The 14,982-nt window shown below is 30.1% G+C and overlaps 1 protein-coding gene across 1 annotated transcript; it reads right to left on the minus strand.

Annotated features, from left to right (window-relative positions):
* Positions 1 to 2,380: 2,380 nt before the first annotated feature.
* LOC111991808 (transcription repressor MYB4) lies at positions 2,381 to 4,264 on the minus strand. Its single transcript, XM_024023624.2, has 3 exons — positions 4,054 to 4,264; positions 3,658 to 3,787; positions 2,381 to 3,223 (listed from the first exon to the last, which is right to left on the minus strand). The coding sequence occupies exons 1-3, from the start codon at positions 4,181 to 4,183 to the stop codon at positions 2,794 to 2,796; spliced, it is 690 nt and encodes a 229-aa protein (XP_023879392.1). The 5' UTR covers positions 4,184 to 4,264; the 3' UTR covers positions 2,381 to 2,793.
* Positions 4,265 to 14,982: the final 10,718 nt, after the last annotated feature.

Genomic DNA, 14,982 nt, shown 5'->3' on the forward strand with positions numbered 1-14,982 from the left:
TACCCTGATTACATGATAGATTACCGTCAATGCCAAAACTTTAGTAGCTGAGAGACTTCCAAATTAAACGAGATATGGCTATGCTCTTGGATCTCCTTCTTCTCTGGCCACAAAATGCCTATCTTAAAGAGATAAACAAAACTTGATCGCAAATATCTCCTCAATTCACATTGAATGGTAGATGGCTCAACGTGCATGCTCATTAATCAGTGGAATAGGAAATTTTACCCCCAAATTTATGTATGTTCTAATTGGTGAGGCTGTATAGTGGATTGAGATTCTATCTAGTTTAAGGGTTAGACTTTAGAGTTCCTAAAATCTTATCATTCATTTTAAAATGAGTGAATTAAATTTTACCACGTCATTAACATTTAAATCACCAATTTGATGATGTGATAAAATTCAATTCTCACATTTTCAAATGGATAAATAAAATTTTAGGAACTTTAAGTAGAGTTATTTCCATAGCCTTTTTGGTTTTATCCATAGCTTCATTATTAGTATGGGATAATTAGGATGAAAAAATTGTTCTGTACTTTCTATATTCAATACTAGTTAAAAAAAAAAATCTATTGGTAGTATTATTATTGAGACTACAATATTTTATGCTCCAAACCACAACCCTCTTCTTAAGGGAAATAAACAAGACCCTCAATTCTTAATCTCATAAATGCTTTCACTCATATAAAATAATTATCACCGCTTGTCTTTGTAAAGGACATTATGAATTAGATAATTTAGATACATCACATGTAACATCTCTCACACATTATATAGATGTCATTCATCTATGAGATCCATATAATGTAGGAGAGATAATACATGTAGCTATAGCTACTTGTATCTTATGTCTTAGCTTATACATAAGATACCGCCTCATATAAAGTTATAAGCTTAAAAAAAAAATTCAATAGAAACATTACAATCATCATTTGATATTCGAACTATTTTTTAAAATGTAAAATTACAAAAGCAAAATCAATATGTACATATGATATATTATATATAACAAGCATGATGTTACCGTTGAGGACGCATGCCTAGATATACTAATGCTATTTCCAAACTACTCCTATTACTACTCATACCATATAACAAAGAGAATCCTTCATATAGATATGAAAACACTAGTACTTGTGGGGTTTCTGTTTATAAAGTCAATATAATTAGCTGCTTTTATAGGTCAAAATTAAATGTAGCAAGTAAAAAGTAATCTTGTCACGTTGTTTTTGCAATTAATTATAATACGCACAGTTACAATAAGGACATTGAAATATTAACTGATTAGCCCCACGGCCCCTACCGTAGTTCAAATGTCTAATATGTTGCAGCATTGATCTGAGATTAGTTGGTAGCTCGATTCACATGCGATTATGCATACTATCTCGGAAGGGAATACACAAATTGAAAATATAAATCCTTTGTGTCATTTTTTGTATTGTATTTTATTTTTATATTCTATTAATCATGATATGTCATGTATTTGAAATTTTTTTTTTCTAATAGAATATAAAGTAGAACATATAAAGTATGATAGAGAATTTATATTTCACAAAAGAGGTAATACACACAGATTATAATCATTATTTGATTAATTTCCTAAGCCTAAGACTTTTTTGAATGTTTGGTAGTTCTTTAAAATTCCCCCCTAGCTCCCACCCTCCCATCTCTTTCTTCTTGCCATTAATAGCAACTTTTTAGATCTAACCAATGATAAATGTTAGGTATAAAAATTGTTCATTATCTTATTTGAAAAGAGAGATGTGCTAAATTATGATTAAAACAATATCACTCTTGCATAATTCATTATCAGTGCAAATTACAATATACCATTTCGAAGTTGTGAAAAAAGCTTCATGTAAATTTTTGTGTATCTGACAGACTTATTGCGAGAATGGTTTCAAGTTTCACTTTCATTACGTGATCCAGTTCTGGTAGAATAAAAAATTAACTAAGCAACCGGGGTTGCAGAAATTCTTTTATATATGGATAACTTCCCAAGACTTCTGACACTAACGGAATCCTAGGAATTTCTTTTAACATTATATTTATCCATTGCTGGTTCTGTGGATATTCAGTGGCTTTTCACAGAGAATCAATCATATATCCATCAATCTATGTCCGTAAGTCTCCTAAAATTGGCATGGCGTCCATTGACTTTCACGAAATAAATTGCTAGCATAAAATAAATAAATAAATAATTAAATAACTGAAATCTTAAATATTAGGGCATATTGCATTTATTTACATCCTCTCAAAGTAAATGTACAAATTTTTATTTTTAAAGTTACGGAAGAATATTTACAGCATAAACAAAATAAGATGAAATAAAAATTAAATTATCGAAATGCAAGATAACACTTGTATCACAATATCAAACTAACACTTGGAAAAAAAAAATTCCATAAATTCAAATGTTCTTATTCAGAACCTACATCATCAGAACATATATATTGCATAATATTATTACTACAAGTATATGCTGAGACAATGGACACTATATATATATCTCGACAATGAATGGTCAAATTTACAAGAAAATAATTTCTCTAGGTAATCAGATATACGATCTTTGTGCCCAATGTGCATGACCTCATGGGCCTGTAAACTAAAAACTAGGGACGGAAAGTGACTCCTGGGGATGCCTCTCCTTTGTTCATTTCGCAACACTCTTTGCCTTAATTTTCGCAAATCCTTGCACTCCTTATTATCTCTTCCAAAAAAATTTAAGACTTACCATTAAAATGAGTTCTAATACAGTGGAAAATCTTGTTGAATTTCTTCACAAATTGATTATCTAAATAGAACAAGCGTGGGAGAATGAGTGAATTCTAGTTCGCTTGATGTATTAGACTCAACAAGTTTTTGCTCCTCTTCCACATTAGCAAGTGAATTCAAAGAAGGCATAGTTATCATCAAATCAAGGTTCAAATCAGGCAAGCCACAAGAATCATCTTCTAAGCAACTTCCAGCATCGGAAACTTGATCACAATTTTCAACTTGGGATTTCTCTGATTGATGATTGGCATGAGTTTTTAAACCAGAAGACATTGCACCAGCGGAGGCATTCGAGGTTTGAGGGCGAGCGACATTAATGTGGCTCAACCGATGATTATTTGGATCAATACCCATGTTCATCAACTTTCTTCTTAGGTGAGAGTTCCAATAGTTCTTTACTTCGTTATCTGTACGCCCTGGCAATCTCCCAGCTATAAGTGACCACCTAAAAAATCACCATTAATTCAAAACTTGTAAGTACATTAGCAGAAATTATAACCTAAGAACGTTTTATAACCAAATAATTTAAGTATATTAGCATAAATTATAGATGATGCATTAGTGCCATGCTGCAAAATTTGCTTGACAAAAGTTGTTTTTATTTAATAAATTGGTGGGGATAACAATAAATTCTTTGTTTCTATTTTTGTTAAGTGTAAATAAGGTAATTAGACTTTGAATTAAAGGGAGAACTGCTGCTAATTGTCCATAGGGACCATTGGCGGCAACAACAATAAATTCTGGATAAATTGGACAACTTTTTGGAGTAATTGCATTGACAAAATACTCTTTTGTATTATTTTATTGGATAAGAAAAACGAAAATAGGGGGGGAAAAAAAAGAATATGAAAGAAGATGAATAATGATAACATATCTCACCGGTTGCCTAGGAGTGCATGAAGCTTAATGATAAGATCTTCTTCATCTTCAGCAAAGTTTCCTCTTTTAAGGTCTGGACGTAAATAATTTATCCATCTCAGCCTACAACTTTTGCCACAGCGAAGTAGCCCTGGTCAACAAAAATATGAAGAAATTAGGCAATATCCATAAATATTAATAAAACTCATATATATAGATATATATATATGTATATGTATATATATGATCTTTATTTATTTATTCTGGTAAGAAATTAGGGAGAAGAAGAGGGGTGATTCGAACTCCAGACACCAAGTGGCATCACAGAAGGTGGTGATACCACCGGACTATTAGCTTGAACCACCCTTCCTAGCTCTTTTCTTCGTTGTGGAGGTGTTAATTTGAGATAACACATACCTGCAGCTTGAGGGAGGGTACGCCAGCAACCTTCACCATTTTTCCCAATGTAATCTATCAGCTTCTGGTCTTCTTGCTTGGACCATGCTCCTTTATTTGTGTCTTGCTTATCACAGCAAGGTTTCCTCATTATACAAACTTGTCAATAACCGAAGAAATAGAAGAAAATGGAAGAGGATGATGAGAAATGGATTGGAGATGAGAAATGGAGATGTATATATATTAGGGTTTGTTGTATGTATGTGAGAGTAAACAAGGTTGACTTGGACCGGTTGTTTGCTCATGCGTGACTTGCATGGGTACGATAGTCTTTGAATTTAGAGAGAGAGAGAGAGAGAGAGCGAGAGAAATAGAAATGGCAGAGTTTGAAAACGTTGTTTTAGTTAGTTGCCGTTAAGTATAAGTCTTTGTCGTACACATCTCTTTCTCACTGGTTTCCCTTCTTCTTCTTTTTTTTCGTTTTTTTTTTTCTTTGTTTCTTTTTTTTTTTTATATCAGCTTCTGGTCTTCTTGCTTGGACCATGCTCCTTTATTTGTGTCTTGCTTATCACAGCAAGGTTTCCTCATTATACAAACTTGTCAATAACCGAAGAAATAGAAGAAAATGGAAGAGGATGATGAGAAATGGATTGGAGATGAGAAATGGAGATGTATATATATTAGGGTTTGTTGTATGTATGTGAGAGTAAACAAGGTTGACTTGGACCGGTTGTTTGCTCATGCGTGACTTGCATGGGTACGATAGTCTTTGAATTTAGAGAGAGAGAGAGAGAGAGAGCGAGAGAAATAGAAATGGCAGAGTTTGAAAACGTTGTTTTAGTTAGTTGCCGTTAAGTATAAGTCTTTGTCGTACACATCTCTTTCTCACTGGTTTCCCTTCTTCTTCTTTTTTTTCGTTTTTTTTTTTCTTTGTTTCTTTTTTTTTTTTTGGGGGGTGGTTTCCTTTTAATTTAGTATTTAGCTAATAGAATTTTCTTTGATTTATTTAAACCATTTTCCAAAGCTATCATCATAGATGGATAATATCAGTAAGTTTAGGATATATTTTTTCACAATTTTATTTATTTATTTATAATTATTAGCTTGACATGTTGATTAGTACATGGTAAAAGTAGTTTTAGTGATATGAATTTAGGTAAAAGTACTGTAATTCTAACCAAATTTACTAATTGTGGGAAAACAGTTATGTTACAGTCAAAGACTTACAACCTAAAAAAAAGGGAGGGAAGCAGAGGAAGAACAAGGAAAAAGTTGTTACAGTCACATGCTTTCCAAGTTGACTGATAGTTTCCCATAGTTCTCATCTAATAACTATAAGACTTTTCATGAATTGGCAGTTACCAAACAAGCCCTCCAGCTTGGTGACAATGTGTATTAGGCTCCACAATCAGGATATTGATGAATTGATGATCTTCTTCAACGTCTGCTATTAAAAATCACATGTAGTGGTCTACAAGATTTTATTTTTCCTTTCCTAGCGTAAGAAAGCGGGGAGAAATCAAGAACAACAATTCTGTGGTTCAGATTTAGCATAAGAAATATATTCATGGTTCCGAAATATATTGGCCATAAACTTAAGATATCATGTATTTAAAATTATTTAATAAAATATTCAAAGTAGGAAAATGCTTCAAAATAAGATTGGAAAACTCATCCAGCAACTAAAATATTTACCCATTCTCATTTCTAATGGTTGAGTAACATTGCACTTTAAAAAAAAAAAAGAGTTAATTTTAGTAGCAATTTTTTATACTAAACAATTTGCTTATACAAAACAAATTTATTATGTTCTCTATTGTCATTTCTCACTCTAAAGCTCTTTATCAATTCAATTGTCTGATTCTCAACAAAAAGAAGAAGAAGAAGAAGAAGAAAGATTTGTCAGGCACCTATAATAGTTTTACAGCACTAATTTTAAAACTATAGTTTGCCAAATGCTCTAAATATTAAAATTAACATTTTTCAGTTAAAATTCTTTATTGTAACAGCTATACAAACTAAAACTTTACTTCCTACAGAACCAAAAAAAAAAAAAAAAAAAAAAAAAAAACTTTACTTCTTACATTAACACCAAACGGGCCCATAGAGTTTTTCACTGAAAATGCTCGCTAAAATTTTGAGTGTTTGACAAATTATAGTGAATAATTCTTTGAAGTCATAAAAGCTCTGAAATTAAGTTTTAACCTTAAAGTTATTTTCAGCTTTAAGAACCACCTTAAAACTCTTTAGTGAAAGTGTCAAACGTTTGCTATTCTACTTAATGAACTTTAAAATACTTTACCCTGGAAAATTTGTGTGTTTGATAGTAGTTTAATTTTCGTTAAACCTAACCACATCTTCTGAAAATGAATGATATTGGCACGGGATAAAAATTATGGAAGACTCAATGATGTCAACAAAAAATAAATTCCATTTGTTCAAAGGTGATGAGTATTTTTTTTATTTGGCTTTTTTTATTTTTGGGTATTCAACCTATAAACCAATCCTTTTTATTGTTTAAGATGCCAACTAATTAATAATTATATGATAAACTTTTTTGGCTCAATATTAGAGACCTAGGATGAGAGACTTATACTTGAAGCTTCCTTTCAATGAAGTTGGGGGGCTTATAAATTATATAACTCACTAGTCGAAGAAAATCAAATTGAATCTTTCATGCTATAACCCAACAATAGGAGGAATTTGGGAAAAATAAAAAGCAAAAATAATAATAATAAAAAGAAGAAAGGAAAGCGTAAAAGGAGAGGCACCTCTACCTTTTATTTGCATTTTGTTATTGAAATTATATAGATTTCTCTCGAAATTTCGCAAAACCATGTAGAAATTATATGCACAACTTTTGATGCATAAGGTTTGGCAAAAAAGAAAAAGAAAAAAAAAAGTCATTTTATTTGTGTAACATACCCAAAAAAAAAAAAAAAAAAGAAGGGAAATAAAAGAGTATTGACCTTGTAGTTGTTGGTTGGATAAGTAATCTATCACAATTGAAGAATCACTACCTATCAGTCTTGGCTTATCTCTATTGGTCTATATATCGTCTTTAAGGGTTCATGATATTGTATCGTATATATCCTCCTCTTGTAAGAATAAGGTGGGGGACAAGGATAACGTAGTGGATGAAATCACAGTCAACCGAACGCATAGGTGGCGGTGGTCTATGCGTACATCAATTTGTCAACTTTTTGAAGTAAAATTTGTAATAACTTTATCATTTTTCAAAAAAATTATGGATTACTAAAAATCCAAATCAATCACTATTAAGTGAATTAGTCATTAAAAATTAAGAATAAAAAATTATAATATTAAGATTAACTAAATATTATTTAAATGATATTTAAATATAAAAAGACTCATTTAAAGTTATCATCTTAGGTCTCCAATTGTATTAAATAGGTCCCGAATGAAATTACAAGTTCAAGGTATACATGTATAACCTACTAATCACAAATTATAAATATTAGTTTAATTTATTGGGTTATTTTATATTTATTTCATTTCGTTAAATTGACACATATGTTATTTATAACTTCATTTATTTTCTCAATTAAAATAAAATTGACCCAACAAAAAAAGAGACATCTATGCAACACCTAAATTAGAGAGGCTTTGTCACATTTTTTCTTTATAAATATGATAGAATTTGGGGTTTGAACCCCAAATTTTTATTCGATAATAAAATACTTTATCAATTGAAACTCTGTCACTTATATTAAGATTTTGTGTCATCTAATCCTTACCCAATTCTTACACCATATATATAGCTGTATGAGTTGTGGTGAGTTGTTGTGTTGGAGCAAGCGGGTGGCTTGCATGGTGTTATAAGGTGGTTTAAATACATATTGGGAGTGTTTTTCAATTCTTGCAAATGTGAATGAATATTGTCAATTAGATGTGAAGAATATTACTTTATTCAATTTCAATAGGTATAAGCATTGTATTTAATTCTTGCAAATGTGAATGAATGTTGTATTCATCGGTTAGAAAATGAGATCCAAAAGAATATTTTTGATTTTTTGAGGAGGAAGGGTTATGATGACGGTTTTAACTATGGGGGTGGTTCATCTTCAAGTTAAATCACTTATTGGTTAGTACTTTATCTTTAAGTTAAAACACTTCATTTTTTATGTATCATTTGAAACTAATTGTTAGAAATGTTTTTTATAACATAGTTAATGTTTTTATTTTACGATTTTAATGTAGTAGTATTTTTATATTTTTGCAGATTTCTTATTGGTGGCTTTTGGGGATTTACTTTTGGCATTATTTGAAGACATATGAGTACATCTTTTGGCTTTAGGGGTTTCTAATTATATTATGCTACATTTTTTGTATTGTTATAAAGCATCTTAAGTTATTATATGTGCTGCAAACAATTATTGTATGAAAGGAGTTTGAATTTGATACCTGTTTTAATTTTAACTTGTGGAATGTATGGATCGATTTTTTATAAATGTGTTGTTGAAATAAATGTGTTAATCAAATGTGAGGTTTTAATAATGTAATGACAGGTTACAGGTTAATATCAACGTCATGAAAATAATAAAAACAAAAAATAAGTTTTAGTGACGAATTTTTTTGTCACAAATATGGCAACAAAAAATAGTTTTAGTGACGAAATATTTCGTCACTAAATGCAGTGAAATTTTGTAAGAAATGGTTTTAGTGACGAAAATTTTCGTCGCTATATGTGCATGGATTTTCTTAAAAATAGTTTTAGTGACGAATTTTTTCATCACTATATGTACTCAAAAATAGTTTTAGTGACGAAATTGTTCGTCACTAAATGTGATTTAATAAATTGAAATGGTTTTAGTGATGAAATATTTTCATCACTAAATACTGCTTTTAGCGAGGAAAGCATTTAGCGACGAAACGTTTTCGTTGCTAAAAGATTTTTTTTTTTTTTTTATAAACAAATCAGACTTTTAGTGACGAAATTTTTCGTCGCCAGGACTTTTAGCGACAGGGCTACAGTGACGAAACGAATTTCGTCACTAAAAGTCCAATTTTGTCACTAAAGGTTCTTAGTGACGAAAAACTTGACTTTTAGTGACGAATTTTTTCGTCACTAAAAATACATTTTCTTGTAGTGGTAGCTAGCCCCGATTGAGGAGGCCCCCAAATGAACTAAATAAATAATAAAAAAGGTTATCTTATACATATTAAATTATATATTTAAACTCTGCCCTCTTTGATTCTCTAAACCAAAAATCCCCTTTCCCCCACGGAATTAACTTTTAGAAAAATACAACATATTGTGGATCTTATATTTAAAATATAAGGCAAAACCAAAAATGACATGCATGTGATTTTTTAATTTTGACTCTTTTCTTTAATCTTTTCATAATAGAGGAAGAAGCAACCATTTTAGATTATACTTTGTTTAAAAACTATACTTTCTGTTTTTCTTCCTTGAATTCATTCTCTTTCAGACCTTTAGCTTCCCTTCTAAATCAAAGTACCAAAAATATTATCTAGATTGTGCAACTACCATATAACACATGTACCCCAATCCCCACCCGGTCACCCCATAATAGCTAATTAACTACATATATATGTTCTTAACAGAATTTGGAGGAAACTTAGTCAGCAAATCTTTATCGGATTCTTCCCTCGAAACCAACCTTTGTAAAGTGAACAACCACATATACCATTAGCAGCAAAATGATCAAGTGAAGTAATGCAAACATATATATATATATATATATATATATATGAAGACAACACAAACATCATCATAGTTCTTTTGATCAATATTCACATTATTGATTTAAGAGAAGCACTTTATCAATTATTATCCTCAATACATTTTAAAACTAATTCAAAAAACTTTCCTTATATTTTTTGAAACCTTTTTATTTTTTTGGGGAATTGAAGTACTTATGGATTACTTATGATATGCGGGGACTGTGGAGAGTGTTATTAGGTTTCACCTTATTTGTTTTTGAAGGAAAAGACAATTTCATAGTTGACATTTGTTAAGTTCTAAAAGTTTAGAACAATTCGCAAACCGTGAGTACAAATTTGTCTAAATATATATCTTAAAGTTTATAGGGTATATTAGACAATGTTCAAGATGCTGCAAGTCTATATACAGAAAAAGGAAGCTGCAGGTTTAGGAAATTCGAAACATACTAGGTTTAAGCAATCAAGAAGAAGGCTCAACCGATCGATACACGGATCTGCAGAATTTAATTTTGGCCCAATAGCTCATTAAGCCCATTAAGTTATTAGGGTTTCAAATCTATTTTACTAAGTATTTAAAGGAAACCCTAAGCCACATTTTGTTATAATTTTGGAAGTTCTCTTTTGAGATCTAAAAGGTATTATGTCTTCTCCTTTCAAAATCACTGTCGAAATTCCATCTACACATTATTAGAACTGGTAGATTTGAAGTTGCTACAACAATATCATACATAGCCGATGATTTAAAGTTTTGAGTGGGATCTTATAATCACAAACGTGGGTGTTTGTGTGCGACAAATTTAGATAGAAGAGTCTGTGGATTCGAAGCTGCATGGGTGTTAGGGAAAAATCTATTGTATAACTTTCATTTTATTTAGTGAATTTGTTGCCTTGAGGATAGTTTAGATTAAATCATCCACAGGTTTTTTTATCGTGAAACTGGACGGTTTCATTGGTTTTCTTAGGTCATCGTATTGCTTGTCTTCTTTACTTTTCTGCACTTAGTGATATGATTGTTTGTATTTGACCTATATCTGAATATTAAACCTAAATAACAACTTGGTTAATTAATTAGGTTAAACAATCTAAGTATACAAGGGTCTAAACTAACAAACAACATTTAGTTTTTCAAGAATATTTCTCTTAAATATAATAGTGCTTTGTTTTTTAAAATTATTTATTATTTATTAGATGGACTAAGAATTTAAATAACATGAAAATGTACAATATTTTTTTTTAAAAAAAAAATTCTTTTTCATTTTTAGCCATGAGATAGAATCCCTCAATTTGCCTTGAAACAAAGAGGACCCTAATTTTGGGAGAGAACATGGCCTAATTTTCAAATTATTAATTATACTTGTTCTATTTGATAGATGAAAATTTAACTATGTTATAATAGTTTGTTTGGATTGAAGGAGAATAGAGTAGAGTTAATTGAAAATTACTTCTTCATATTTCTTTTGTGAGTACATTTTTTGCCTACAATATCATGGGATAATTTCCAAGATTATGGTGACGTTTTATTTATACAGGACACAAAATATCTATATATATTTTACCCCAAAAAAAGAAAAAAGAAATATTGGATGCATGCCAAACAAGTCTTTTAATGGGCTGTTTGTACTAACGCCCTTTACGTAAAGACCATGCACAGTAACCTATAGTAAGTTTTTAACTGCATCTTCAGGAGGGATTATAGGAACTAGCTAGACTCTATACCTATCGAAAGGGAAAATATATAAATAAATAAAAAGGAAAATGCGTACTACAGGGAGTAGTACTTTTTTTTTTTTTTTTTGATGAACAGAGTAGTACTTATTTTTGGATCTCATTCAAAATATATGGCTAGAAAGGAAATTTACTACAGTGTTGTACTTACTGCTTGAGAACCAAGTACATATATATCTACTGCTGTGCATGTGAATAGTCCTTGCAAGGAAGATTGTTAAAGCTGACAGCCAAATTTGTGTTGGCCAAACTAAGTTTTTTTATTTGGATTAACTAGAGGTCAAGCATAGCCAACTGTCAAAATTAGAGATCTTAATAATTTGTACCCATAAACAATGAATAATCATCATCATAATCAACAATCCCATTTAAGAGAATAAATTATAAATTGCATTTTTTTTATCATGCAATAATCTAGGAGAGAGAATTTGAGTTTTAAATGTTTCCGTTAGAAATATTAAAATGTGAAAATTAGTTAAATTGCAAGGTTCTTGACACGTAATAAATAATATTGAACTGTATGTTTTCTTTGTAATAGAAATTATATAATTTTACTTTTATTATTTGAACAAGTACTAATTAAATAAATTTAAATACTACTGTTTGATTGATGACTTAGCGACCAAAAATTACCCAAGGTCTGAAAATTTCTACTCACATTATTGTTTATAGCCATCGCACCCTTAAAAAATTAGTAATCAATGAGGGAGCTAGGACAACTACTTTATGATATTAGTTTTTATGAATTTCAAGAATTTCCATCCGCCAGTCATTATCTTGCTACTCGGGCTAGCTTCAAATACAAGTCTTATCCGTTTGGTTGTTACTCAAAATTAGGAGTGATTAATGGTTTCATCTCAATTTGTCTCTTCTATCGGAAATTTGTGCAATAAGGATAAGGTAAAAGCATCATATATATGGTCATAATTATGATAATATAAGAACCAACTTAGGCAGCTTGCCAACTTGTTATTCATTATTTCAGAACACCTTTGCTGAAAATATATATAGGTTAGTTATATCAATTTTTCTAACTCTTAACTTTGTAGAAAAATCCAAAAACACTTGGCGCTTATCAAATTGTTAATGTCTCTCTATAAATTACATCATGGATATAACCATCTAACTACCATATAAAAATTACTGAGATGTGTGACTGACAACTGACAATCTTATTCTTTTATATATATATATATATTCAAAATTTAGTTAATATTAATGGTTTTATTGGTTTACGATACTATTCAAGATTGTGATTCGACATGCAAAATTATTTATGTTAATTTTTTTTCCTTTCTTCATTTGGTAGTTAGAGGGATATAACTATATATCTAACTACCATATAAAAATTACAAGATGCGATTGACAACTGATAATCCTATTCTTAGTTCTACTACTATTAATACTTGAATGCGTAGTCAAGTACAAATTTAAGAGGTGAGGTTGGTCAACTAAACTAAATATAATATATTTTCAAAATTTAGCAAATGCTAATGGTTTACGAATTACGATACCATTCAATATTAAGATATATTCAAATCACGTAAATTTTATGTTAATTTCCTCTTCCATAATTTCTCTTTTATATATAACTAAATTACCTAGAGAGAAAATCATCAACAATGTGAACTCACATGGAGATTGTGTGTGCTTTAAAATTTATATACACTTTACCAATGCACCAAAAATAAGTTAAATTAAAAGGGGAAAAAAAAAGGAGAGGATATAAATAAATGGGCCATGAACCTTCTCTTAAACGCTTTAAAATATAATTTATACAATTTGATAATAACAGCTGTTGGTTTTATTCATCGTCTATCTTTTGGTTAATAAAAATAATAATAAATAAAAAGCTTTTTTTTTTTTTTTTTGTTGGTTGAATTTGTTTTTGTTTAGATCGGTGGAAAATGGAGTTAAAAAAGTCTTTCATCAGAATATCCTTTAAAAAAATTGCAATTTAAATATTTAAAGCTCTCTCTGGTCAAGCAAAAAGTTTTGTAAATTGTTGAAAGTAACCACTTTTTCTGGGACACTTCTCAACCAATTCAAATTCAATAGATCCTGCAAATTAAGGCTGGCTTAGCCATTAATTAATTAATTTATTTTTTTGATAGGAGCCATTAATTTATTTGGTTATAGATGATATGGACTTCTCATTCAAGTCTTTATTATGTTTTTAAGTAAATAGGAGACTAATGCAACTAATTTAATCAAATTATTGGAGCTAAGCGGGCTTTCCTTTCTAGTGTTAGTTGTACTTGTACGTGTTAAATAGATTTTAATTAAAGACTTAAACTCTCATTATAGTTTTTTTTTTTTTTTTTCAAACAATAAGACAGTAAGATTTGAAATCTAACTTTGTATAAAATAAATAATGATTGTTTTTTATCATCCAACTAAGATGCCAACAGATTTTTTAATTTGGGTAAATAGGACTCGAATCTTAATCTCCTTTTCGATAATAAAATATTTTATCAATCAAACTAACCCATTATAGATTTGTCTGAAAAATCTTGCACATGTTAACAAGCTGACCATATATATTGATTTCTAACTGTATGTTAGTAAGAGATAAGAGAAGATAAATAACTCAATGATTTGTGGATAAAATGTCATCTCTTGTCCAAAAATTAAACAAGAAGTGAACGGTGTCAAGAGCTTGATGATTAGGGACCTGAAGCATAAAATCTCCCAAAGATTGGACTTTGGACTGCTCGGTGGGCATGTGTCTTTCATGCAGGAGAATGGAGGAAAGACAGGTAAAGTTTTTCAAACACGAGAGAGAGAGAGAGAGATTACCATTTTTAATTGAATCCCACAATTATAATAATATTCTTTATCGCCAATTAAATAAGTTGATTCAGATTAATAGAAGGTAATCAAGCTAGCTAGTCCGCGTAGACCACAGACTTAGTTTAGGGTGCGCTACAATTAAGTTATTCTTTGCTTACTTAGGTTTCAAGGAGACCAAGGAAAGATTAATAAAAAATAAAAAAGTAATCTTTCATTTTCTTTAAGGTTGAGAGTTTCACAAACTCGATTTAGATTCTAAACTTTACGACTAATGTCAATTTTTTTGAAATTAAAAAATTTAAGCTTTCGTAATTAGTCAATTAACATAGTTATACATGGATAACATAAAATTAATCTAACCACAAAAAAACAATTACCCACAAGAACATCTAGGTATTTGTGAAGAGGAAAAACTTAATTACCAGGCAAAGAAACCTTTATAGGGTGTCACAAGCCAAATAGTAACAATGTACTTAAGCCTCCAACTCCTACTAGCAACTAATTTCGCGAATCTTTCTTCTTACTAGTCTCCAGATTAGCAATTGAGCCTCTAATTGCAATCTCCAAGTCTCCTTAGATGTTAAGGGATTGCTTCAATGATTCCCAAGCTCCAATCAACACCAAAACTCAAAAGGTGGTAACAGGCGTGATTGTTTTATTCTCCTCTCATAGAAATTGGCAAAGGTGAGAGGGAGAAGGAAGAGATATGAGAGGGTTTTTCCT

This window comes from Quercus suber, unplaced genomic scaffold, assembly GCF_002906115.3.
Source record: "Quercus suber isolate HL8 unplaced genomic scaffold, Cork oak 2.0 scaffold_179, whole genome shotgun sequence".
In the NCBI taxonomy this organism is placed as follows: Eukaryota; Viridiplantae; Streptophyta; class Magnoliopsida; order Fagales; family Fagaceae; genus Quercus; species Quercus suber.

Coding starts and splice junctions, on each gene's coding strand:
- LOC111991808 (XM_024023624.2), bottom strand. CDS start 4,183: ATGAGGAAACCTTGCTGTGATAAGCAAGACACAAATAAAGGAGCATGG. Junction 3,788..4,053: donor TACCCTCCCTCAAGCTGCAG/GTATGTGTTATC, acceptor TTTGTTGACCAG/GGCTACTTCGCTGTGGCAAA. Junction 3,224..3,657: donor CATGCACTCCTAGGCAACCG/GTGAGATATGTT, acceptor GTGATTTTTTAG/GTGGTCACTTATAGCTGGGA.